General features: G+C 50.7%; 1 protein-coding gene across 3 annotated transcripts; it reads left to right on the top strand.

Moving 5' to 3' along the window:
* Positions 1 to 1,302: 1,302 nt before the first annotated feature.
* FBXO46 (F-box protein 46) lies at positions 1,303 to 25,316 on the top strand. 3 transcript variants are annotated; one of them, XM_083753858.1, is made up of 3 exons: positions 1,316 to 1,431; positions 7,783 to 7,867; positions 19,588 to 25,316. In XM_083753858.1, exon 3 carries the CDS (start codon positions 19,677 to 19,679, stop codon positions 21,687 to 21,689), a length of 2,013 nt encoding a protein of 670 aa, XP_083609984.1. In that variant the 5' UTR covers positions 1,316 to 1,431; positions 7,783 to 7,867; positions 19,588 to 19,676; the 3' UTR covers positions 21,690 to 25,316. The 3 variants fall into 3 exon arrangements, with proteins under 3 accessions (XP_083609985.1, XP_083609984.1, XP_083609983.1); XM_083753859.1 differs by lacking the exon at positions 7,783 to 7,867 and having other exon boundaries at positions 1,303 to 1,431; XM_083753857.1 differs by lacking the exon at positions 1,316 to 1,431 and having other exon boundaries at positions 7,422 to 7,867.
* The last annotated feature ends 900 nt before the right edge of the window (positions 25,317 to 26,216 follow it).

Below are 26,216 nucleotides of genomic sequence, written 5' to 3'. Positions count from 1 at the left end.
GCTCTCTGCCACTCTTTAAAAATCTTATTCCCCTTGATTACAGGGATAGTCTGAAATAAAAATAATATCTTCGGGAGCACATTCATTTTGATTGTAGAGATCCTTCCCCAAAATGACAATTTCAGCCTCCCCCACACCTCCACACCTCCGCACGGTTTATTTTATATATATTTAGATATGTGTGTACAGTTATACAGTGGTACCTCAGGTTACATACGCTTCAGGTTACATACCGTTCAGGTTACAGACTCCGCTAACCCAGAAATAGTGCCTCAGGTTAAGAACGTTGCTTCAGGATGAGAACAGAAATTGTGCAGAGGCAGTGGGAGGCCCCACTAGCTAAAGTGGTGCTTCAGGTTAAGAACAGTTTCAGGTTAAGAACAGACCTCCAGAACGAATTACGTTCTTAACCCGAGGTACCACTGTACAGGTTACAGACGCATCAGCTTGCGTTTTTTTGGGTTACGGACCCGCCAAAACCTGGAAGTACTGGAATGGGTTACTACCGGGTTTTGGCTAATATGCATGCGCAGAAGGGCTGAATTGCGCTTTGCGCATGCGCAGAAGCGCCGAATCACATGTGTGTGCGCGCACACAGCGCTGTGAGTTGCAACCATGCTTCCTGCACTGATCATGTTCGTCCACTGTATTTATGAATATTGCTTCTATGTTTGAGACTTTAGAACTCTTATAACACCATCAAATAACCAACCCAAATTTTTGTCCCATTTTGGGAGGGAAAGAGAGCGCCACGGGACTGGAAGAAGTTTAAAGTCTACCTACAAAAACATTGTAAAATTTTTGAATGTTGAGGACATTGAAAAGGAAAAGAAGGGGTTCTAGTGACTAAGTTAAATAAGAGTACAAAGGGAGGGACTAAGAATGAAAATGAATAAAGAATGATCTTGCTGAACTAATTATTACATAGAATACAAGATCGGGAGGCGGGTGGAAGTAAGGAAAATAAGGTTTTGAAGGTTATAATTGGAAAGTGAGTTTTTTTATGCTAAAATTTTCTTTTTCTCTTCTATTTTTGTCTATGGTCTTTTTTTTCTTTTGTAATGTTTGCTTTTTTGTGTAAAACTCAATAAAATATTATACAAAAAAAAAAAAAGGAAAGAGAGCGCCACGTGCTCAGAGGAACTCAGAACTAAAGTCCGGGGGGGGGGAAACCTTTCATAATGGTCAGGGACTACAATTCCCAGACACCCCTCTCCGCAGAACGCCAGGCTCTGTGAAGAAAGGGAGGCGGCCAATTAGAGAAGACTACACTTCCCAGGACCCTTTGCGGCAGCGATTAGCGGGAGGGGAGAGGGGCGGAGCGAGAGGCTGGGCGCGGAAGCGGGCGCTCGACGCATGCGCGGCTTCCAACCCGGAAGTCAGAGGACCTGCTGGTGTAAGGAAGGCACCTGAGGTTGTCTACCTGGCCAGGTGTGTTGCGGGGAAGAGGTGGGAGGGGCAAGAAGCGGGGAGGGCCAGAAATGGGGCCAGGTGAAATGAGTTGGTGGGATTTGGGAGATATCTTTGGGGTGGGGAGTAGAAATAGGGTTGCCACATTTTTCTTACCAGTGCTGCGCCTCTGCTTTTTATTTATTTTATTTTATTTAAAAGAAAGCTGCCAGACACGCAGAGTTGAGCAGCTTTTCCTGGCAGGGTGACACGGAGGAAATGTTGCCCTGCTCCCACGTGGTGTGTGGCAGGTTGCTGGTGTCAAAGGCACAGGAGCAGGTGGAGCTGAAAGGAGAGGAAAGGTGGCAACCCTTCTGAGGGGAGGCGAGGGAGCCAGCCCCCAGTGCATGCGGGGCATGCCTAAGCTGTTGGCAATGTTGTGGTCGTTGTTTAAGCTTTTCTCTGTGTGGGTCGGAGTGGGGCTTCTGCAGTGGGGGGTTGACTTTTGATGGGAGAGAGGAATAGGGAAATGGGGGGGGGGAGAGCTGCGAGCTCTGGACAAGGAAGTAGAAAGGAGGCTGAGAGAACGCGAATCAGTTTTTCGCTGGTTGTAAATCAAACATGAAGGCACACTGCGCAGGTGTTGGCTTGGGTTTTTCTCTTGGGTGCAGTCTTACCCTTCGATACTAAGGAAATGGACGGGCCCAGTTGGGAACAGATGCAACTGAAGTCTCAGAACCCAGCTTCTGGAGGAGATCAGTTCTGATCTCGAATAGATGATATGCCAGGAGTGAGCAGGTGGGGGCGGGTCCCATCTGGCACACTGCAATGCAAGGAATCTTTTTGCCCAACGTGGGGCTTGAACCCACAGCCCTGAGGTTGAGAGCCGTGTGCTCTAGTGACTGAGCCATCATGTTGCCAATCCAATAACAAGAAAGGTGTGTGGAAGAAATGGTTGCTGTAGCTAATCCACATGGAGACAAGAGAAATATGTGGTGGCAGTGGTGGAATACCACCCTAAGCCAAAAACTAGTTGGCCTTGCCTCAGATGGAAACAAAATCCCAGCCCCTCATCCACTCTACTTAATCCATCTTCTCCCCTTCCGGAGTTTAGGACAATATCAGGAATTTTGTCTTTTGAACCTTCTTTAGTGCCTTTGGGCTTCACTTCTGCCTGTGATGTGTTGTGAGCGCTGGGCTTTATTTGTTTCCCTCCCCTGTATTTGTTTATTTGTTGCATTTCTGTATCACTTCCTTTTCTAGGGAATTCAAGATGGCTTGCATGGTTCCCACCCCTCCTGTTTAATCCCCACAACAACAACCCTGTGAGGCAGGTTTAGGCGGCGGCGGGGGGGGGGGAGTGATTGGCAGAGAGAAGCAGGGACAAGGTGTCCCCAAGTGAGCATCACATGGCTATTTGGGGATCTGAACCACCCTGGCGTGCTCAAAAAGAGTTGACAGACTCTCTCTGCTGCTTCATTGCGAAAGATGATTGGCACCTCGGAACAGAGCGCCTTGAAAATACTTAAAAAGGCGCACTCCTGAGTCAGGTTGTCTGACAATGCCCCGGAGCGTTCAATTCTGCGTCCCGTGCAGTTATCACCTTCCCTTGCGCAACTGCAGCAGTTTTGCAGCCTCTAAAGTTTTCTCTCTCTGCGTTGGCGAGCTACACAGGTTAATTACATGGTTGCGGATGAAGCGCTTGACAGCTAGATTTAATTTCAAGCATTGCGCTTGGCGAGGAGCCAGAAGCAGAGCACTGCCTTGCGTACGGACGGGAAATGCTTAACCTTTGGCGTTTGTGAGGCTGTGAGCCTTTCTTGGATCTGAGCCTCCTGCAGTCCCTCCTTTTGCAAAATGTTGGCCACAGACCAGCAGATGCCCTTGCTGCTGTTGAGAGCTGTGGTTGCAATCCCATACTCACTTCGTTCCTGGTAGAAGTGTATAAACTGAATTGGAAGCATGTGAACTGGCATGCCTCCAGTTTCACTCTTACCTTGGCTACAAATATCCCAGGTAATTTTAAAGCAATTTTCTCTGTTAGATGGGGACGATGGGAATTGGAATTCAAAACATCTGGACTAAGTTGGCAAAAGCTTCCTCAAGTTAGGCTTCTGTTTTTGCCATAATGTGATAAGAGCAGCCTATCTTACATGGCTGTTCCAAAGATTATTCCAGTGATATATATCTTTTCAATCAACACGTTAGAAAAATTCATGGCAGTGTTTTTGTGTGTTCCACATCCCTGTTTCCTTCTCCAACTGAAACTGAAACAGTTCTAAGAAAGGAACCGAAACTGACACAATTCTAAGAAAGGAACAAAAAAAAAAATTGCTCTCCCAATACGTCATTGATCTTTGGAACTCACTGCCACAGAGATTTGGTAGGGGTGAAAGCATGTTGGCTAAAAAGATGAGACCCATCAGGAAACCATATTGAAGTAGCTCTTGCAAAATCTTCATGTAGACAGAAAAATACCAAGTTAGTGAGATGTTCTACTCTGGCAACCGTTTTGTGAATTGGAGCAGAGGCGCCAAAACGCATTTCAGTGAGCAAAATGAAAAGGGTTCAATAGGAGGCGGTAGCAAAGCTTTCAGGAAGGTAAAGGTAAAGGGACCCCTGATAGTTAAGTCCAGTTGCAAACGACTCTAGGGTTGTGATGCTCATCTTGCTTTATTGGCCGAAGGAGCCGACATTTGTCCGCAGTCAATTTTTCTGGGCCTTGTGGCCAGCATGACTAAGCCGCTTCTGGCAAAACCAGAGCAGAGCACGGAAACACCATTTACCTTCCCGCCAGAGTGGTACCTATTTATCTACTTGCACTTTGACGTGCTTTCAAACTGCTAGGTTGGCAGGAGCAGGGACTGAGCAACGGGAGCTCACCCCGTCACGGGGATTCGAACCGCCGACCTTCTGATCAGCACGTCCTGGCTCTGTGGTTTAGACCACAGCGCCACCCGCGTCCCAGTTCAGGGAGGTAGGTGGCCCCATTTCAGTACAGTTATTGTTGAACTGAATACCCCCACCAAGAAATAGCTGAGGACATTTTAAGAGCATCTGTTGTCATTAGCTTTGTATCTCAGCTACAAACAGGTCAGTCATCATCTGACTAGGACCTTGGAGACCAGAATTCAAATCCTCACTCTGCCACGAAGTTCACTGGGTGACTTGGGTCAGTCACTGCCTCTCAGCCTAAGCCTACCTCACAGGATTGTTGTGAGGCTAAATAATATGAGCAACAGTAATAGCAAAATTTCTCACCTGCCCTTCACCAGCAGGTCCCAGGGCCGGAAATGCAGTATTAAAAACAGTTAAAAGCAAATTATATTCACAGGAATAAGGGGAGAATCCTGTATGTCATCTTTTGTGTCCATGGAGAAAAGCAGCAATATAAATGTAATAAGAAAAATAAAATCCCTCCCCACTTTTATGCAAAAAGGATTGGTGCTTTGGGGGTGATTACCTAGGGCAGGGGGTCCATTGAATTGTTAAAAATTCAGCATCTGGAACCAAAGGAAGTCTCCAGAAATAAAGGATTTTTGTGTGGAGTCGTAATCGCTTGTCATCTGAAACACTACAAGATATTGCTTTTCTGCCGTTTGAATCCAAAACAGCCACCAGGCCTTGGATCTTGTACGTAATACAGCCACTAGAATCTTGAAAGCTAAAACACAAAAAAAGTTCAGGCACTGGGATATTTCTTTAATGGTTGCCTTAACCTTGTGGAGGGTTGTGTGTTTTCAAATGGGCATGAGAGCTAGAAACTTGTGCCCTTCTTCCTCCAAGAAGCTGGCAGAATCTGTTCTTTTCAGTTTAATATCCAGTATCCAAAACAGGACCGTATTTATTGCGTCGGTTTGGGGAGCTGGGAGATGAAATAGGGGCTTGCTCTGTCCACGCCGTGCATGGACCTGGTATTGTAGTACCTCTGAGCGGCAGTGTGGCACAGTGGTTAGAGTCTCGGACTGTGGCCTGGTTAGCCAGGGTTCAAATCCCCCGCTTGGGTGTGAAGCTCACTGAGAGAGACTTTGTCACTGCATCTCTCCGCCTAGCCTGTCTCACAGAGTTCTGGGGATTAAACGAGGAGGGGGAGAACCATGGAGCTCCTTGGGTAGAATTTGGGATTTAAATGCAATAAGTAAATAACCCACCGATGTGTGTGAGAGAGACAACTCCCTCTTCATTGGAGCTGGAATCATGGTCACATAGCTGCCTGTCCACTGTGTGCAAAGTCAGTGGCAGACCTCGGGGTCCAAAATTGCCACGACACCAAAGTTCAGTGCCACCTCTCGCCTAATAATAATAATAATAATACCCTTCCCATCTGGCTGGGCTTCCCCAGCCACTCTGGGCGGCTTCCAAACAAATATTGTTGTTGTTTAGTCGTTTAGTCATGTCTGCCTCTTTGTGACCCCCTGGACCAGAGCACACCAGGCACTCCTGTCTTCCACTGCCTCCCGCAGTTTGGTCAAACTCATGCTGGTAGCTTCAAAAACACTGTCCCACCATCTCGTCCTCTGTCGTCCCCTTCTCCTTGTGCCCTCCATCTTTCCCAACATCAGGGTCTTTTCCAGGGAGTCTCCTCTTCTCATGAGGTGGCCAAAGTCTTTAGCCTCAGCTTCAGGATCTGTCCTTCCAGTGAGCACTCAGGGCAGATTTCCTTCAGAATGGAGAGGTTTGCTCTTTTTGCAGTCCATGGGACTCTCAAGAGTCTCCTCCAGCACCAGAATTCAAAAGCATCCATTCTTTGGCCTTCTTTATGGTCCATCTCTCACTTCCATACATCACTACTGGGAAAACCATAGCTTTAACTATACGGACCTTTGTTGGCAAGATGCCCTCTAGGTTTGTCATTGCTTACAATAAATAAACAAGTTGAGGGGCTCAGGCTTGCTGTGAAAGCTCTCAGGACGCCAGGGAGGCTTTGTTTTGTCAGTGCTGAGAAACTCTGTATGTGCTCAGGGCACTCTTCCTGCTGTTGTTTCGCAGCCCCTTGCTAAACCTGGCATTTAAAAGAAAACATGAGAACATTTTCAGTTACAATGGCAAGGAGGAGAACACCCACAGCACCACAGGGAGGTTAGGCTGGCCTCAACCAGAGCCAGGGCTTTTTCGGTTGTGGCCCCGATCTGGTGGAACGCTCTGTCACAAGAGACTAGGGCCCTGCGGGACTTGACATCTTTCTGCAGGGCCTGCAAGACGGAGCTGTTCCGTCGGGCCTTTGGCCAAGACACAGCCTGACCCCCTCCTTTGGTAATCCTCATAGAACTGTAGCCCAATGGTTGCCATTAATTTGACTCTTGATTTTAGAATGAATGGATTTTAGAATGTATTTCAGTTAAATGATTATGATTTTATGTAAACTGTGTTACTTTTATTGCTGTTAGCCCCTCTGAGCCCGGCTTCAGCTTTAAAAAAACATCAACAGGAGCCCAATGGTTGCCATTAATTTGATTTTGAATTGATTTTAAAATGAATTGATTTTAGAATGCTGTGTTACTTTTATTGTTGTTAGCCACTCTGAGCCCAGCTTTGGCTGGCGAGGGCGGGATATAAATATAATTATTATTATTATTATTTAATATCATCATTATTGCAATTATTATTAATATTTTCTTTTAAATGTGGGGTTTAGCAATGGGCCGTGAGTGTCCCTGAATATATAGAGTTTCCCACCAGCGACAATTCCCCTCCCTGACATCCTGAGAGCTTTGGGCCCCAGAACTTATTTTTTTATCCTAGGTTTCCATTCTTTCTGATGGTTCGGTCAGGCTTGGGAATGATCGCCGCTCCCTTGGAGTCCCCTCCTTATTCTTCCTCCTGCTTTGCATTCTGCACTTTGTAGACGGTCCCTTGCAGGGAGTGGGGATTTAAAAAACACACTCACACAAAACAACAAGCCTGGGTAGGCTGAGACTCTGCTGTCATCCATATATGGGCATGCCCCAAACGCGGCCCTCCGATTGGCTGCCGGGCGCCATGCATATGCCTGTCAACAAATGGCTGAGCCTGGCGGATGGTGCGCGGAGGGGGGGGGCAGGAGGGAGAGTTGCAATATGATGGATTAAAGGTCCCTATTGTATTGCAAGGGGGGGCATGTAGGGGCTGGTGGAATGGGCCTGCTGGCCCTTTAAGGGAGCAGTAACACACACCACACACACACACACACACAGACAGACAGCAAAAGGGGGGGGGGAGCTTTGATTGCTTGCAAAATCCCAATATCTCTCCCTGCTTTTCTTTTTTACAAACTGACCTTCCCCCCCTTTTTCTAAGCAGTGTTTGCAAAAAAACAACAACAAAAGGGGGGGTGGTAAGAAAAAAAAACGGAAGGAAATACATCCTTTGCAACCTGTGGATCTGTTTTGTTTTATTTCATGCTGGTTTTTCCAGGCCCCAAAGCAGGGATGTAGGTTTCAGCGGAGGCCTCCTGCAGATCACACCCACTCCTCCCACCCCCCAGGCTTGGGAGTAACAGGTAAGAACCCTGGAGATGGTGTGTGGTTGTTGCCTTCCCCCCCTCCCCTCTCTTGGGGTGCAGATGGATTCTTGAGCTGAGATCCTGGAGAGGGACTCTTGGCCTGGCGAGGGTTCCCCGCCCCCTTTCCCCCCCAAAATGCATGACTTTCCCCCCTCTCTTCTTTGCAAAGAGCTGTGTTGCGGGTTGCAGCCTTGGCGCTGGGGTGCAAGGGGTGCAGAACTACCCCCTGGGCGCTTGCCCGGGCGAGTTGACACCTTGCATGGGTGGTGTTGTCGCTGCCGGGTTTCCACCCATCCCAAATGCATCGCGTCCTTTTCCTGGAAGCCGCGGGGGGGGGGGGGAGGAGAAGTGGGATGGCGCCCAAGTTTGTCTTCACGGCCCGAGTCAGTGCAGGAGGTGGAGGGTGGGTGTGAAATCTCCCCAGGCGTTTTATGTATGGGTGGGTGGCCAGGAAAGTGGGTGGCACCCCTCAAACCTGTTGACTCTGGTGGCCTTCCTCTTGCAAACCCCTCAAAGGCGGCGCTCGACACCCTGGGGTCCTGGAGAGCCCCAGGTTGGCCAACGCTGCTGCCCCCCACCTTTCCCCCTCGTGGACATCCCCAGGATTTGTTGCAAGAGGGCAGCGGGGAGAGGCAGACATAGAACATAACCTCCATTTGCCTTAAGAAAAGGGGGTTCGGTCTGCTGTTTCGGCTATAAGCCAGGCAGCACTCTTGCGCTTCAGAGGTAGAAGCCAGCCTTGGGCAGTTTGGCAGGTGGGACGGCAAGTTGATCGGTGGTTGGGGGGCCACCTTGGAAGTGTGTGTCTGTGTCTACCTGCCTGTAGTTATTTCACATGATTCCATTCATTCAGTGCTGAACGTTGGGTGCAATTGTCCCAAGCGGTGTTAGAAATTCAGGTGCATCAGCTAATCGACAAATGGCACCTTAGACCTAGGTTATAGGAGTCACAACAGAATGTCTAGGCACCATTCCCTCCCCCACCAGTGGAGTTTGTTGTTGTTGTTGTTCATTTAATTCATCTGTTTATCTATCATCTATCTATATCTATCTATCTATCTATCTATCATCTATCTATCTATCTATCTATCTATCTATCTATCTATCTATCATCTATCTATCTATCATCTATCTATCTATCTATCTATCTATCTATCTATCTATCTATCTATCTATCATCTATCTAAAGTGGTTTCCAAACATTAAAACATCATATAAAACAACCTAGAACAAAATAAATTCAAGCTTCAAGGAAAATATTTCAGATCCTTCTCTAACTGACATTTTGCTTCCCCCATATTGTCATACCTTGTGTTGCGTTTGCTTCAGGTTGAGTGTTTTCAGGGTTACTTCCGGGTTTCGCCGCTCGCGCATACGCAGACACTCAAAATGACGTCATGCGCAGAAGCGGCGAATTGTGACCTGCGCCGACGCGGGTTGCGTTCTGCTCGGGTTGCGAATGGGGCTCCAGACGGATTCCGTTTCCAACCAGAGGTACCACAGTATTTATTTACCTACAGTGGTACCTCTGGTTACGTACTTAATTCGTTCCGGGGGTCCGTTCTTAACCTGAAACTGTTCTTAACCTGAAGCACCACTGTAGCCAATGGGGCCTCCTGCTGCTGCTGCACCGCCGCTGTGTGATGTCTGTTCTCATCCTGAAGCAAAGTTCTTAACCCGAGGTACTATTTCTGGGTTAGCGGAGTCTGTAACCTGAAGCGTATGCAACCTGAAGCGTATGCAGCCCGAGGTACCGCTGTATTTATTTACCTACTTAATTTATATAGCTGCCCCGTAGCAGAAGAGCTGTGGGAAGCCAGTGTGGTGTATTGGTTAGAGTGTCAGGCTAAGACCTGGGAGATCAGGGTTCAAATCCCCACTCAGGAAGCTCGCTGGGTGACCTTGGAGTCAGTCGCAGCCTCTTAGCCTACCTCACAGGGTCGTCGTGGGGACTAACTGGGGTGTGTGTGTGTGTGGAACCATGTACCCCTTGGAGAAAAGGGGGGGATGTAAATGAAATTAATAGGCTCTGGCGCTTACCTGCTCAAGAAAGCCGGAGGGGCCAACAGAGATGTCTTTTGTCAACCTGGCATCCCGAGATCTCCATGGGGGTGCAGTTGGACCCGTGTCAGTTGCAAAACGTGCCTGGCTCCTGCCTAATTTCTAACACTGATGTCGTTTGGGCGTTGCACATAATTCACTCTCCCCTCTGAAGCCTGTTTCGCAAGGGGTCAAACTGTAGTGACGGGAGATATCCCCAAACAGAAAAGTTTCCCGCATAACTGGCCGGTGCTCTTTTTTCCCATGTGGGGGAAACAAAATCCATTTAAGAAGTTTGTTATTAACAGTGCGCCTTAGCCAATGATGTGTCCTATATTAGTAACACATTAGCCAAGTGGTGAAAGAGTTGGGCAAAGTCCTGCAAGACCAGGGTTCAAATCCCTGCGTGGCCATGCAGCTCATCGGCCGACCTTGGGCCTGTCACTGCACCTCTCAGCTTAATCTACCTCACAGGGTTGTTGTTGTTGTTGTTGTTTAGTCATTTAGTCGTGTCCGACTCTTTGTGACCCCCTGGATCAGAGCACGCCAGGCACTCCTGTCTTCCACTGCCTCCCGCAGTTTGGTCAAACTCATGCTGGTAGCTTCGGGAACACTGTCCAACCATCTCGTCTTCTGTCGTCCCCTTCTCCTTGTGCCCTCCATCTTTCCCAACATCAAGGTCTTTTCCAGGGAGTCTTCTCTTCTCATGAGCTGGCCAAAGTATTGGAGCCTCAGCTTCAGGATCTGTCCTTCCAGTGAGCACTCAGGGTTGATTTCCTTCAGAATGGAGAGGTTTGATCTTCTTGCAGTCCATGGGACTCTCAAGAGTCTCCTCCAGGGTTGTAGTGAGGATTAAATGTGGAGATGGAGAACTGCATACTCCGCCTTGAGCTCCGTGGAGCGAAGCAAGTGGGTGATATGCAACAAGTAAGCAAATAATATAGGGACGCGGGTGGCACTGTGGGTTAAATCACAGAGCCTAGGGCTTGCCAATCAGAAGGTCGGCGGTTCGAATCCCCGCGACGGGGTGAGCTCCCATTGTTCGGTCCCTGCTCCTGCCAACCTAGCAGTTCGAAACCACAAAGTACAAGTAGAAGTACAAGTGTTGGTGCTGACCTTTAAAGCCCTAAATGGCCTCAGCCCAGTATACCTGAAGGAGCGTCTAGACCCCCATTGTTCTGCCCGGACACTGAGGTCCAGCTCCAAGGGCCTTCTGGCGGTTCCCTCATTGCGAGAAGCAAAGCTCCAGGGAACCAGGCAGAGGGCCTTCTCGGTAGTGGCGCCCGCCCTGTGGAAGGCCCTTCCAGCAGATGTCAAAGCGATAAACAACTACCTGACATTCAGAAGACATCTTAAGGCAGCCCTGTTCAGGGAAGTTTTTAATGTGTGATGTTTTACTGTATTTTTGGTTTCTATGGAAGCCGCCCAGAGTGGCTAGGGAGGCCCAGCCAGATGGGCGGGGTATAAATAATAAATTATTATTATTATTATTATTATTATTATTATTATAGATAAATAGGTACCGCTCCGGCAGGAAGGTAAACGGTGTTTCCGTGCTCTGCTCTGGTTCGCCAGAAGCGGCTTAGTCATGCTGGCCACATGACCCGGAAGCTGTACGCCGGCTCCCTCAGCCAGTAAAGCGAGATGAGCGCCGCAACCCCAGAGTCGGCCACGACTGGACCTAATGGTCAGGGGTCCCTTTACCTTTACGCAAATAATTATCAAGCGTCAAGTGGATGCCTAGTGCAAAAGCAATGTTAGAACAACTTGAGCGTTGCAATTTTTTAAAGCTTCTTCCAGTAAAATATGCATGCTAAAATGATACCGCTTTCTAAGGTATGGATAAGGAACCTATCAGGGGCCAGATGTGGCCCTCCACGCCTCTCTGAACTCTCCCCAGGCAGCATTCCTCAGCGCCTTGCTTTGCATCCCAAGTGTTTCTTGCTTGGCTAGAAAGTTGCCCTTGAACCCTGACCGTTCTTCTGGCTTGCAAGTGGGGGGATGATGATGGAGAGGGTCGTGGGAGCACCTGCAGAAACTACCTTGCTTTAAGGTAAAGGACCCCTGACCGTTAGGTCCAGTCGTGACCGACTCTGGGGCTGCGGCGCTCATCTCGCTTTATTGGCTGAGGGAGCCGGCGTACAGCTTCCGAGTCATGTGGCCAGCAGGACTAAGCCGTTTCTGGCGAACCAGAGCAGCGCACAGAAACACCGTTTACCTTCCTGCCAGAGCAGGAAGTATTTATCTACTTGTAGATAAAAGTATTTATCTACTTGCACTTTGACGTGCTTTTGAACTGCTAGGTTGGCAGGAGCTGGGACCGAGCAACGGGAGCTCACCCCATCGCAGGGATTCGAACCGCTGACCTTCTGATCGGCAAGTCCTAGGCTCTGTGATTTAACCCACAGCGCCACATGCGTCCCTCTACCTTGCTTTATGAAGGTGAAATTTGCATCGGTTGCTCTGCTCCCTTTGGCCCCCTTCCCCACATCCTCTTTGCACCCTCGGAAGGCCACCCCAAAGGGCATGCTGCCCTCAGGTGGGAAAAGGTGCCCTTTGCCCTGGATGGAGGGGCAGTGGAAAATACTCTGGTGCCAGTTGACTTTTGCAGATTATCTGCATAGGAGTGCATTTTTTGGGGGGGGCATCCAATATCCCTGGCGATGGGGGACCCCGGTTCATGGAATGTGGGCAGGGGGGAATTCCTCTGCAAAAACTCTGGAGAAGTCTTGCATCTGCTTGATTTCCCTGATATGTCCATTTTCTGTGTGCACATAAATTTTTTTTGGGGGGGAAGCATTCAGCCATGAGACACCTCCCCCACACAAAAAAATCCTGCAATCTGGAATGGTCCAGCTACTTTGAGAAGTAGAATTTTGTTAGTCATGTGCTTTTGAGGATGCTTCCCACAATCCTCACCTTACACATACCTAAGGCCTAGGGCAGGCTTCCTCAACCTTGGCCCTCCTGATTTTTTTTTTTGGCCTACAACTCCCATGATCCCTAGCAAGCAGGACCAGTGGTCAGGGATGCTGGGAATTGTAGTCTCAAAAACATCTGGAGGGCCGAGGTTGAGGAAGAAGAAGAGTTTGGATTTGATATCCCGCCTTTCACTCCCCTTCAGGAGTCTCAAAGCGGCTAACATTCTCCTTTCCCTTCCTCCCCCACAACAAACACTCTGTGAGGTGAGTGGGGCTGAGAGACTTCAGAGAAGTGTGACTGGCCCAAGGTCACCCAGCAGCTGCATGTGGAGGAGCAGGGAAGCGAATCCGGTTCACCAGATTATGAGACTACCGCTCTTATTAGCATCCTGTGCCACTGTATTCTGCTCTGGTCAGACCTCACCTGGAGTACTGTGTCCAGTTCTGGGCACCACAGTTCAAGAAGGACACTGACAAACTGGAAGGTGTCCAGAGGAGGGCAACCAAAATGGTCAAAGGCCTGGAAACGATGCCTTATGAGGAACGGCTGAGGGAGCTGGGCATGTTTAGCCTGGAGAAGAGGAGGTTAAGGGGTGATATGATAGCCATGTTCAAATATATAAAAGGATGTCACATAGAGGAGGGAGAAAGGTTGTTTTCTGCTGCTCCAGAGAAGCGGACACGGAGCAATGGTTCCAAACTACAAGAAAGAAGATTCCACCTAAACATTAGGAAGAACTTCCTGACAGTAAGAGCTGTTTGACAGTGGAATTTGCTGCCCAGGAGTGTGGTGGAGTCTCCTTCTTTGGAGGTCTTTAAGCAGAGGCTTGACAACCATATGTCAGGAGTGCTCTGATGGTGTTTCCTGCTTGGCAGGGGGTTGGACTCGATGGCCCTTGTGGTCTCTTCCAACTCTATGATTCTATTATTCTGTTCCGGTGCAATTTTGCTCGCCTGGTTTCTCCTCTGGAATTGCTGCTACATAAGTTTGGCCGGCGCCACCAAAAGGCTTAGGAGGAAGGGAAAAGTGATAGGTGGTCTTGGAGGAAGCTGCAGGCTTTGAGCTGGCAGGCCCCTCCTAGTCTCAAAATGCCTCTAGGGACTGCAGAGATCAGTCTTCACCCACCTGCCTCTCCTAGGCAGTGCTGACTGAGGCTGTCAGGAGTTCTCATCCAAAACATACAGAGGGCACCAGGTTGGGGGAAAGCATCTCACATGGATAAACATCATTGCTTTTGACCTCTGTGGCATTTGCACCGATCCCCGTCCTAATGTCAGACCTATTTGCATGAGCAGCAACCACCTCCGTGTGTCAAAAGCTCAGAAGCAAAAACGATTAAGAGTTAAAGTGCATTGGGCTGGTCAGCGTATTAATATATTGTCCAAAACCAGTTTGAAGTCCATACAGTCATATCTCGGGATATATACGCTCCAGGATAAGTATTTTCGGGTTGCGCTCTGCGGCGACCTGGAAGTAACGGAGCGCGTTATTTCCAGGTTTCAGCGCTCGCGCATGCGCAGACAGTCAAAATGACGTCACGCACGGAAGCGGGGAAACACAACCAGTCTTACGTTCTGTCCAGGATGTGAACGGGGCTCCAGAACAGATCACGTTCTCATCCTGAGGTACCACTGTATTCTGATAATGGTTTCATAGCTTTCGACTTGTCAATATATCACGAATCAGGATGTGTGTTAGGGCTGGGTGATATATTGTCCCAAACCGGTTTCATGACACTGCTTTCATAACTCTTGACCTGGCATTGTATTGCAAATCGTGATGTGTTTGTGTGTGCGATGCAAAAATCACAATGTGGGAAAAGCCGTGAAGCCAGCCAAGGCCTCTCCATAGCTTATTACAGTGGTACCTCCAGTTGCGGGCAGGATCCGTTCCGGAAGCCTGGCCGGATCCCGAGGTTTTTGCAACCGGAGAATCGCTTCTGCTCATGCGCGCACATCAAAACCCAGTAAAATACTTCCGGGTTTGCCGCGCGCGCATCCCGAAGTTTACGTAACCAGAGGGTTACGTAACATTGTGATATATATCACAGTAAGACATTGTGATATATATCACAATGTTTAGCTGGTGATATATCGTGATGTTGAAAACCAGATATCGCCCAGCCCTAAATGTGGACATAACAGAGACGGGCAACAGCCATTGCAGCTGCTCCGGAGGCATTCCTGATATTTGCAGGTTGGTTTGCTAGTCCTGTGGGTACCATCCTCCAGATGTTTTGGACTAGAGTTCCCATCACCCCAGACCATTGGCCCTGGGACACATCTGGAGTTATCTGCCCCTATGCTAGTCTGGCACCACTCTTCTCTTCCCGAATAAAGCACTTGCAAATTGGCAAAGGAGTAAATCCACTTTTTGAATTTGGTTTGTCCCTCCTCTTATCTTTTGCTCTCCTTCAGTTAATTGGGTGAAGAGGAGCGAATATGTAAAGGTAAAGGGACCCCTGACTGTTAGGTCCAGTCGTGGCCGACTCTGGGGTTGCAGCGCTCATCTCGCTTTACTGGCCGAGGGAGCCGACGTACAGCTTCCAGGTCATGTGGCCAGCATGACTAAGCCGCTTCTGGCGAACCAGAGCAGCGCACGGAAATGCCGTTTACCTTCCCGCCGGAGTGGTACCTATTTATCTACTTGCACTTTGACGTGCTTTCGAACTGCTAGGTTGGCAGGAGCAGGGACCGAGCAACGGGAGCTCACCCCGTCGCGGGGATTCAAACTGCCGACCTTCTGATCAGCAAGCCCTAGGCTCTGTAGCTTAGACCACAGCGCCACCCGCGTTAATTAAGATCGGGGGGGGGGGGGAGGAGAACACTATACAGCACTCTGCACAAACCTTTGTACTTTTCTCTGTGCAAATGAATCTGTCGCTCCTGACTCTCTGGGCAAGGGGGTGATTGTGAGCTTTAATACGGGAACCCAGAGGCCTTTAATCCTGTTTCATGCCTCTGATCGTTCCGGTTTTGGGAGGCGGCCCCAACCCACACGAGGTGGGTGGCCAGGGTGAGCTTGCTTGGCGGGCCTTCCTTAAAAGCTCTGGCAAGGTTTCAAAGAAAGAAGGAAATAACTAATATGAGTCCGTGTCTGCAGTCTTGCATCTCTGGGGCTGGAAGGCCCCCCCCCCATCACATGCAAATTTCCTAGGTGGGCACTGATAACATATTTTTATTTTGATTTGTTTGCCTATTGAATTTCTATCCCATCTTCTCCTCCGGTGAGCTCAAGGGTCTATGCGTGGTTCTCCCTCCCTCCCCCCTTGACCCAGATTTCCAGAAGTGCCAAAACACCTCCCAAAGTTTGGGGGAGCCCTGTCCTAGCCCACTGCTTTCTCTCTCTCCTTTTTAATTTATTTGCTCAACACAACAAAAAAGGACAAAATTAACCAAAGTGAAAGTACCATCAGTCGCGCCATACATAGAGAATTAATATAAATTTCATAATCCTTACACTGTCATGGTCTCTTCTTTTTAAACTCGACTTCCCATCTACTCCATAAATCAAATTACCATTCTTTACTGCGAATACATTTTATTACTCAAAACATGTTCAAAATATGTTAAATCGTATAACTAGCAAACGATATTGCCGGAGTTATTCAAATGTCGCTACGGATTTTAGGTCAGTATCATTCATTTCCAAGTATATTTTAAATACTTCCCATTTTGAAACGAATTCTTTCCTTGATTTGTTCATTAATTTTTCGGATAGGCTATCTTAATTCAGCATAAACGATCATTTTTTGGACCCATTTTTGGGGGGTCCAGCCCACCCACTGCTTTCTCAAAGCATTTGTGCGGGGAACCCCGGAAGCTTATAGCGGGAATTGCGACGCTTGTTGTTTTCCGAAGTGACTCTTGGCGTCCGTTGTTGGGAAAGTGGGGTACAAATGCAAAGCGAAAATTAAAAATGCCCCACCGACGAAGTCAGGCGGTAACGGGGGCACCTTCCCTGAAACACTGAACCGCTGTCCCTGAAACACTGAACCCCTGCTGTCGAGCCTCTCTGCCCCATAGCTCCTGCCCCTTCAGCTGCCTCCCCAGCCAGCCAGCCAGCCCCATCTGTGCCGCAGCGGCTGCCTCTGTCCTGCCCTTTACGACACTGTAATAGGATCCGTAATCTTGTCAAGCTTCCCTTCTTGCCTTATAAGCCTGGAGTAAATTATGCAGCAGGAGGCCATGCAGAACCTGAGCTGGCCAGCCAGAGAGCAGGCTCTCGGGGTGGGTGGGGAACAGCCTGCGTTGCCCATAGCTGGTCAGACTGTGGGGTGGGGAAGCAGGTGAGGAAGTCAGGGACAAAGGTGTGCATGGGGTGAGGGACTCAGGTATAATAATAATAATAATAATAATAATTTATTTATTATTTATACCCTGCCCATCTGGCTGAGTTTCCCCAGCCACTATGGGCGGCTCCCAATCAAATGTTAAAAACAGTACAGTGGTGCCTCGCAAGACGAAATTAATCCGTTCCGTGAGGCTCTTCGTCTAGCGGTTTTTTCGTCTTGCGAAGCAAGCCCATTGACAGCTTAGCGGATTAGCGCTATTAGCGGTTTAGCGGCTTTTAGCGGATCAGCTGATAAGCGGCTTAGTGGCTTAGGAAAAGGGGGGGAAAGGGGGGAAACCCGCAGGAACTCGCAAGACATCTCGTCTTGCGAAGCAAGCCCATAGGGAAATTCGTTTTGCGAAGCGCCTCCAAAACGGAAAACCCTTTCGTCTAGCGGGTTTTCCGTCTTGCGAGGTGTTCGTCTTGCGGGGCACCACTGTACAGTGATACCTCAGGTTAAGAACTTAATTCGTTCTGGAGGTCTGTTGTTAACCTGAAACTGTTTTTAACCTGCCTGAAGCACCACTTTAGCTAATGGGGCCTCCTGCTGCCGCCGCGCCGCCGGAGCACGATTTCTGTTCTCATCCTGAAGCAAAGTTATTAACCTGAAGCACTATTTCTGGGTTAGTGGAGTCTGTAACCTCAAGCATATGTGACCTGAGGTAACACTGTACAGTATTAAATATTAAAAACTTCAGATGTCTTTTAAAGATAGGATAGCTGCTTATTTTCTTCACATCTGAGGGGAGGGCGTTCCACAGGGCGGGTGCCACTACCGAGAAGGCCCTCCACCTGGTTCCCTGTAACTTGGCTTCTCGCAGTGAGGGAACCACCAGAAGGCGCTCGGTGCTGGACCTCATTGTTTGGGCTGAACGATGGGGGTGGAGACGCTCCTTCAGGGATACTGGGCCTTTGAGGCCATTTAGGGCTTTAAAGGTCAGCACCAACACTTTGAATTGTGCTCAGAAACATAGGTCTTTCAGGACTGGTGTTATGTGGTCTCAGCGGCCGCTCCCAGTCACCAGTCTAGCTGCCGCATTCTGGATTAATTGCAGTTTCCGGGTCACCTTCAAAGGGAGCCCCACGTAGAGCGCATTGCAGTAGTCCAAGCGGGAGATAACTAGAGCAGGTAGTCGCTGGTGGATGAACGCAGTGGGTGGAGGGGCTCCGAGAAAGCGATTCAGGCCTCCGATGCCGCCCCCCCCAACACTTCTGCATCCATTGCCAGTTCGTTGCCTTTCTTTGCTTCCATCATGAGATCCAGAGACCTGAAACCAAAGCGTTGATTTTCAGTTTGCTGGGGTTGAGGGAATGGCCCCCGTATGTTTGGGCCCCGCAGAACGGGGCCTTTTCCGCAGTGGCTCCTGACTTGTGGAATGCTCACCTGGTACCTTCATTAGGCACCAGTCAAAAAGGGCCCTCTTCAGCCAGGCCTTTGGCTGGTTGAGATCCGATGCCCTTTTAAAATGTGTCATGGAAGGGGGCTGGTATTTGTATTTCGTACACTGTGTTTCTTATATTGCAGTTTTGTGTCATGAAGCGCCCCAAGATCTACGGGTATGGGGCGGTATGCAAATACAGTGGTACCTCAGGTTAAGTACTTAATTCGTTCCGGAGGTCCGTTCTTAACCTGAAACTGTTCTTAACCTGAAGCACCACTTTAGCTAATGGGGCCTCCTGCTGCTGCTGCGCCGCCGGAGCCCAATTTCTGTTCTCATCCTAAAACAAAGTTCTTAACCTGAAGCACTATTTCTGGGTTAGCGGAGTCTGTAACCTTAAGTGTATGTAACCTGAGGTACTACTGTATGATAAATGACAAAATAATAATATTAATAATAATAACTTTTGAGAAATCACCATTTCTAGTGCCACACCCCGTTCTGTGATGGATCTGGGTAGCTAGGTAGCTAGCTAGGTAGGTAGATATACTATGGGCCTGAATTACGGTGTGTGATTAAAATAACAGTAGAATAATAATAATAATAGAATTGCCGAGTTGGAAGGGACCTGAGGAATATCTAGTCCAACCCTCTGAAAGGCAGGCATATGCAGCTATCCCACACAGGGATTGAACCTGCAACCTTGGCATTATCAGCACCACGCTCTAACCAATTGAGCTATCCTGGCGTGGTGTATTCTTATTACGCTGTCCCACAGTTTGGTACTAGGTAAGGAACAATGCAGCGGTCTGTTGTGTGGCTCCTGACATCCTGCTAAAGGTTACCCTCTTGCTTTCACACAATGAGGGCTAGAAACCTGACGGTGCCTTTTCAAAACCGGAAAGCTTATTTCCTCTCCCGCCTGCTGGAAAGCTGAATTCTGCGCCCCTCGTGACAACTTTGCGCGGAAAGAAAGCCCGCGCCCAGTCCTGCCCTGTTGCGATTGCAAGCCGGCTGATGTCTCTTCTTTTCCTCTTCCCCCAGGCACCTCCGAGGCCCCACGAGCTGCGCATCCATGAGCTAGGGGAAAGGAAGGGCCGCCTTCCCCCCTGCCCCCTTGCCATGAGACAGTGATGGATCAGAACACCTTCTCCCACATCCAGCTATGGTGCCCGCGGCCTTTCGGCACATACTCCCAGAACAAGCAGTGCCCTGGAGGCCAGGTGAAGAAGACCTTTGGGGACTTTGCCTGCAAAGCCAAGGAAGAAGAAGAAGGCGGTGGCGAGGCCTGCTCCGAAAACACGCCCCCTGCCCCGCCGCCTCCGCCCCCGCCGCCCCCCACGGTCTCCCCCAGCCCCAGCCAGGTGGAGGAGGGCCGGGTGCTCTTGGACACGTGGTACGTGATCAAGCCGGGAAACACCAAGGAGAAGATCGCCTTCTTTGTGGCCCATCAGTGCAGCAGCGGCAGCCGAGCCAGCGCCATGAAGGTCAAGGGCAACTGGGGGAGTGACAGCTCCAAGGCCAAGCGGCGGCGGAGGTCCCACGACCCCGGCAAGAGCAAGGCCTGCCCGGTCAAGGCGAAGGACGCCGGCAGCAGCAGCAGCAAGGAAGCGGAGGATGTGTGCCTTTGCCCGGAGTCCCACGCCGAGCCGGCGGGCGGAGACTCCACCGACCTGCTCTCGGTGGCTGAGATGGTGGCCTTGGTGGAGCAGCGCACCGCCCTGGCGCTGCAGAACTACCCCAGGCCGAGCGTGCCGGCCGCGCCGCCGTCCCCCATGGTCTTCGTGTCGGCAGAGCAGGAGGGCGAGGAGAAGACGGCGCCTTCTCCGGGCGGCGGCTCGGACTGCAGCCGGGTGGCGGAGGCGGTGGCCCACTTTGAGTCGCAGCAGCGGGAGCGGAGCGTCCTGCGCCCCAACGGCCTGTGCCGGGAGTCTCCCGAATGCGTGGCCAACTCCCAGCACAGCCCCGGCGAGGTGCGCATCGCCTTCCGCATATCCAGCAGCCGCGACCCCCGCTCGCCCACCGAGGGCGGCCAGGGCGCCCGCCCCAACTGCATGTTCATGAGCTGCGGCGGGTCGCCCACGGGCAGCGCCGCCCGCGCCAAGGACAAAATCACCTGCGACCTCTACCAGCTCATCAGCCCCTCGCGGGACACGCTCCCCAACAATGTGGACTTCTTGCTGGCCAACGCTTCCCCGAAAGGGGCAGATGGGGTCACCAGCGAGCCCCCGGACGTGGAGATGACTTGCCGGGAGAGCCCCATCGGCTCCGGCAAGCTGGACGCCATCGCGGAGGGATGCCGGGGCGGCGGGGAGAAGACGGTAGGCCCCGCCACCGCGGTGGCTCGCGACTGCGTCTCCGGCTTCCACGTCGACGTGGTGGTCACCGGCGTGGTGGACCAGTGCGTCTTCTTCGGCAAGGACAGCACCAAGAATATGAAGGAGGAGACGGTCTGCCTGACGGTGGGCTCGCCCACGCAAGAGGGGCTGTGCTCGGCGTGCGACGACCCGCCGCCGGGCCAGCTCTTCTTCCTGCACGCCCAGGTGCCTCGGCAGGAGGACGGCCGCGACGTGGACGGCGCTTTTCTGGACCCTGCCAGCGGTGGCGAGGGCAGCCTAGAGAGAGCCGACGGGCCCGGCCTGGAGCCGACGTCTGCGGACACCTCGCTCTGCCGCCTCTACCGTCACGTCTCGCACGATTTCCTCGAGATCCGCTTCAAGATCCAGCGTCTGCTGGAGCCGCGGCAGTACATGCTGCTCCTCCCGGACCATATCATGGTGAAGATCTTCAGCTACCTGCCGACGCAGTCGCTGGCCGCCTTAAAGTGCTCCTGCCACTACTTCAAGTACATCATCGAGACGTTTGGCGTGCAGGCCACGGACTCGCGCTGGACCCGGGACCCCCTGTACCGCGACGACCCCTGCAAGCAGTGCAAGAAGCACTACGAGAAAGGGGACGTCTCCCTCTGCCGCTGGCACCCCAAGCCCTACCATCACGACCTGCCTTACGGACGCTCCTACTGGATGTGCTGCCGGCGGACGGACAAGGACACGCCGGGCTGCCGGGTGGGACTGCATGACAACAACTGGGTGCAGCCTTGCGACATGCTGAGGGAGAGGGTAGCCCGGAGGGAGGATGGGAGGTGAGGGGCAGAGCCCGGCGGGGGACGGGGGACGAGGCGAAGAAGAAGGATCGCCTCCCCCTCTTCTCCGCTCTCCTCGGGTGTGCAAGAGGGTGTGGTGTGATTGTGTTTTACAGGATTTTTGTTGTGTTGAGGGTTGTTTTTTTCAAAAAAAAATGCATTTGGTTGCGTTTCCCCGTTTGGGTTTGATTTCTTGCCTGCCCCCAGTTACAGAATGGGGGGGGGGGCACCAAAAAGCCAACGTATGTAAAAGTAGAAAATAAAATCTACATCTAAGGAGGCACAGGGCCCTTAGAAATGAAAAGGGAAATCGTGGGTGGCGGGGATTAAACTGACACCTGTTTTCTCTTCCAGCCATTGCAGCTCATCTCCAGGTTTAAGGGAGGGGAAGGGTTAACCTGCAGACCTCCAGGCATTGTGCAACTCCCATCATGCCTTTGGCTCTCTCTGGAGGGCAGCAAGTTTCTGGTCACTGGCGTAGGGAGATGATGTGAAAAATCTTCGAGTTGCCTTCGTCCCACCCCCATTTTTGAAAAATAGGATGTTTTCTAAGCTTCCAGACTTCCATTTGGGGAAATTTGCTCTCCTGACGTCACGTCGCTGGTGGTACCCATGCAAGGCTCGCAGGACCATTTGTATCCATCCTTGTGTCAATCGAGGATGCAGCCTCACGGCTGACTGTAGGAACCAGAGGCAAAGTGTGCTGCGGTTTCCTAGTGGCATACCTGCACTGTCCTTTTTAAAAACCAGCTACTCAAACCCTTTAGGGCAGCAGAGGGATTTCCTCTGTGCCCTTGCAAGAACTCATTCCTAGGGAGGGTATTCTGAGGCAGCCCAGAGAGCAAAACCGGTCCGGTTTCCCCATTGCCACGGGAAAACTGTGCTTGTATCTTTAAAGCATGCTTCCCCAACCTAGTACCCGCTGGACATTTTGGACTACAACTCCCATCAGTCACCGCTGTAGTCCAAAAACAGCTGGAGGGAACCCCTATTGGAGGAAGACTGCTTTTAAGACACAGCTGTTTCCTTACAATGAATAAACCTTGGTTTCCCAAGTTGCAAATCTTGGCTTTGCTTCCTTCTTCCTCCACACCCCGAATCCGGGCCCTTTGCTGCTCAAGTCCAGGCATAGGCAAACTTCGGCCCTCCAGATGTTTTGGACTACGATTCCCATCATCCCTGACCACTGGTCCTGTTAGGTAGGGATCATGGGAGTTGTAGGCCAAAGCATCTGGAAGGCCAAAGTTTGCCAAGTCCATGTTAAGAGCAAACAGGACCCTGCTTCCCTGTTTTGAGGGTCATTTAGGTCAGTGTTTCCCAACGATCTTGGGTTTTTGGACTACAACTCCCATCATCCCTAGCAAGCAGGACCCAGTGGTCAAGGGTGATGGGAATTGTAGTTCCAAAACAGGTTGGAGACCCAAGCTGTTTGGGGAAACACTGATTTAGATCTCTTGACTTTGGCTGCGGTTCCTACAGCCAAACCATCTCTCCTGTGTCTGCCTGTGCCCTCTGCAAACTTGTCGCCTCGCAAAGGGAAGCTCGCACCCCTGCTCCATTAAAGAGAGACCCTCCTTTATCCCCGCCATTTTGAAACCCTTCCAGACACACTGTGCTCTGGGATCCCATGCAACGCTTCCAAATCCCACAAATCAGACCTCCATTCTGCTACCTGGCTGCTCGCTCTGGGGCAGGTGGATAGAACAGCCACAAAATAATCCCGAGTCCTTTTTACGAGTTGGAGAGGAACGGCGCTGAAATTGCATCGTTCTAGGAAGAGGGCAAAGGGAGTCTCTGCCAGAAAGCCCTCTGCATCCTTGTTTGAACCAATCTGGGGGTTCCCTTCACCCCCCCAAGAGCCAGGGAACCACTTTAAAAAAGAGTTACCTTTGTGGCACAGAGGCGGTTTCCAGTCCCAGACACCTGCTTGTGAGCTGCAAAAAAACAAAACATTTGGCTCCGAGAATAGGGGTTTGTTTTAACTGGAATTTCCAACGCGAGGTCTGCTAGCGCTAGGAGAAAACATATCGCCGTCTGCCCGCTGAATTGCGCTAGCAAGCAAGGGGGGGGGGCATGTCGCTTTGCCTAACAGTCAAGCCCAGCAGTGGGGAAGGACGACGGAAGAGGAAGGGCCCCACACCTTGCTACTGTGGTTTATGTTCGCCCGCAATTCGCTGCATGTACGACGACCACACGCCAGGGTGCTTCTGCCCCCCCAACCCCCCAAAAATCAGGAGAGGGTTTAATCGCCCAGACATATCACCTCTGTCTGCCTTGGATGCCCAGTGCATCGTTTTAGGGCTACAAACTCTCACGTTGTCTTAAGGGCTCTGTTCATGACATCTGGGGCTCCACCGGGTTAGGGGGACCTTGTTCTCTGCCAGGGCCTGGGCAGGTAGGTCAGACCCCCTTCCGTACCAAAGAGAGGGCTACTGCCTGCCATTCTGCAGCAAAGGAGTTTTCCCACCCTCCCTGAATCCTGGAAACCACCATTGAGGAGTTTATACTCCACTGTGCAAGGAAATTTGATCCTTGCGGGGCTGCAGCGCTCTCTGTCCTGCACCCCACAGCTCTGTCCAGCTAGAGACCAAGAACTGCCCTGAGACCCCCACCCTGATTCCATTGTTCAATAGATCAGCTTGGGTTTTCTGGAGAAAAGCTGGCGGTTTCCACTGAGCTGTCCAGTCCACAGAAAACAAAAGACTTCCATGCGCCTCCCTAGTCCTCTTTTGAAAGTCTCAGCTGGGCTGTTGGCTCCCGTAAATTTTCCCCAGACTCTTCCCAGATTCCATACAGGGCAGTTCTTGCTGCTTTTAATATTTCCGCAGGGGAGGAAGTCGCCAGAGCCATCGCTTGTCCCCAAAGCTGGCCCGGCAGAAGGGAGAAGGTGCAGCTATGAAAATTCTCCTGCGCAGCTCTGCCGCTTTACGGATTCTGTGTCAACCTGGAATCCACGCAAGAGCTCTGGCCTCCCTAGATCCATCCATCCTTAAGGTGGGGGCCCCTAAAGAGTCGTCCTTCCACATGTTGCCTTTTAAGAGACTTCACTTCCCCCTACCCTCCAAATATGTGTGCACACACACACACTACAACCCAACCCAAATACACACCTGCCCTAAATTTTGGGTGGTTTTTAGCCATCTATCTCATCCTACCCACCCCGCCTCCGCCCACCGAAAAAACCTTGCTCATTTCTCTCCTCCCTACCAGAACTCGATCAGGGCTCGCTCCGTAGTCTTCCCCAACCTCACACTTCGGTCGAAAAGTCTTGCCACCCACACTGCTCCGCTGGCGAAGTGGAGTGCCTTCCTCATCTCCTCCGGTCCTGTTCACACTGATATTTATATGCTTGTTTGTCTCTGTACATGTGTGACATTTTCAAAAATGACTTTTGAGTGGAGGGGGGAGAGAGAGAGAGAGAAAAAAATTAAACAGCAGGAAAAAGAAAAGAGAAAAGAAATAAGCCTTGATTTCTGACAGTGGTTCTGCACTCGTTTTTATTTGCTGACCGAGGGGTTCATAAAGCGAGTCGTTTGGGCTTTCTTTGCACAAACCGCGGAGTTAAATTGCAAAGCCCGATCAGGACTGAGCATGCTCAGGAGCGGCGGAATGTTAAGCGTTGGTTGAAAAATGCAAAATGAGGGGCAGAATGAAGTGGGCTGCTGTCATTACACCCATTGTACAGATGGGATAATAGAGGCGGATGGGGTCATGGCTCGCCTAAGACTACATAGTGAGTTTGCAGCAGAGAAGAGAATACAGTAAAACTGGGACCTGATTCATAGTTCGGCCTCTCTTGCCACCATACTAGAACAGCTCTTAAAAGCCCCAAAGATTTTTATTGTCTCTGCAACTGGTTTCACCTGGTGTCCCTAGAACAAGGAATGAAAGGAAAACTAGGTAGTCCTTTTACCCAGAACAGCAGCTAAAATCAATATCTTCCTAGCTTTCTTTTTCTTCCTCTTCTCCACCTCTCACCTCTTGTTTCATGGTCACATAGCTCAGTTGGTTAGGTAAAGGTAAAGGGACCCCTGACCATTAGGTCCAGTCGTGACCGGCTCTGGGGTTGTGGCGCTCATCTTGCTTTATTGGCCGAGGGAGCCAGCGTACAGCTTCCGGGTCATGTGGCCAGCATGGCTAAGCCGCTTCTGGCGAACCAGAGCAGCGCACAGAAACGCCGTTTACCTTCCCACTGGAATGGTACCTATTCATCTACTTGCACTTTTGATGTGCTTTCGAACTGCTAGGTGGGCAGGAGCAGGGACCAAGCAACAGAAGCTCACCCTGTCGCAGGGATTCGAACCACCGACCTTCTGATTGGCAAGTCCTAGGCTCTGTGGTTTAACCCACAGTGCCACCGGTGTCCCCAGTTGGTTAGAGCATGGTGCTAATAACACCAAGGTTGCAGGTTCGATCCCCATGGGAGACAATGCGTATTCCTGTATTGCAGGGGGTTGGTCTAGATGGTCCTCAGGGTCCCTTCTAACTCTGCAATTCTATGATTCCACAATCTAAAGAGGGAGGCAGAGAC

Source organism: Podarcis gaigeae (assembly GCF_964106915.1).
Source record: "Podarcis gaigeae genome assembly, chromosome: 8".
NCBI classification, from domain to species: Eukaryota; Metazoa; Chordata; class Lepidosauria; order Squamata; family Lacertidae; genus Podarcis; species Podarcis gaigeae.
This window is presented reverse-complemented; position numbering and strand designations above follow the sequence as displayed.

Bases quoted from the DNA above. Each gene is read 5' to 3' on its own strand.
- FBXO46 (XM_083753859.1), top strand. From the start codon at position 19,677: ATGGATCAGAACACCTTCTCCCACATCCAGCTATGGTGCCCGCGGCCT.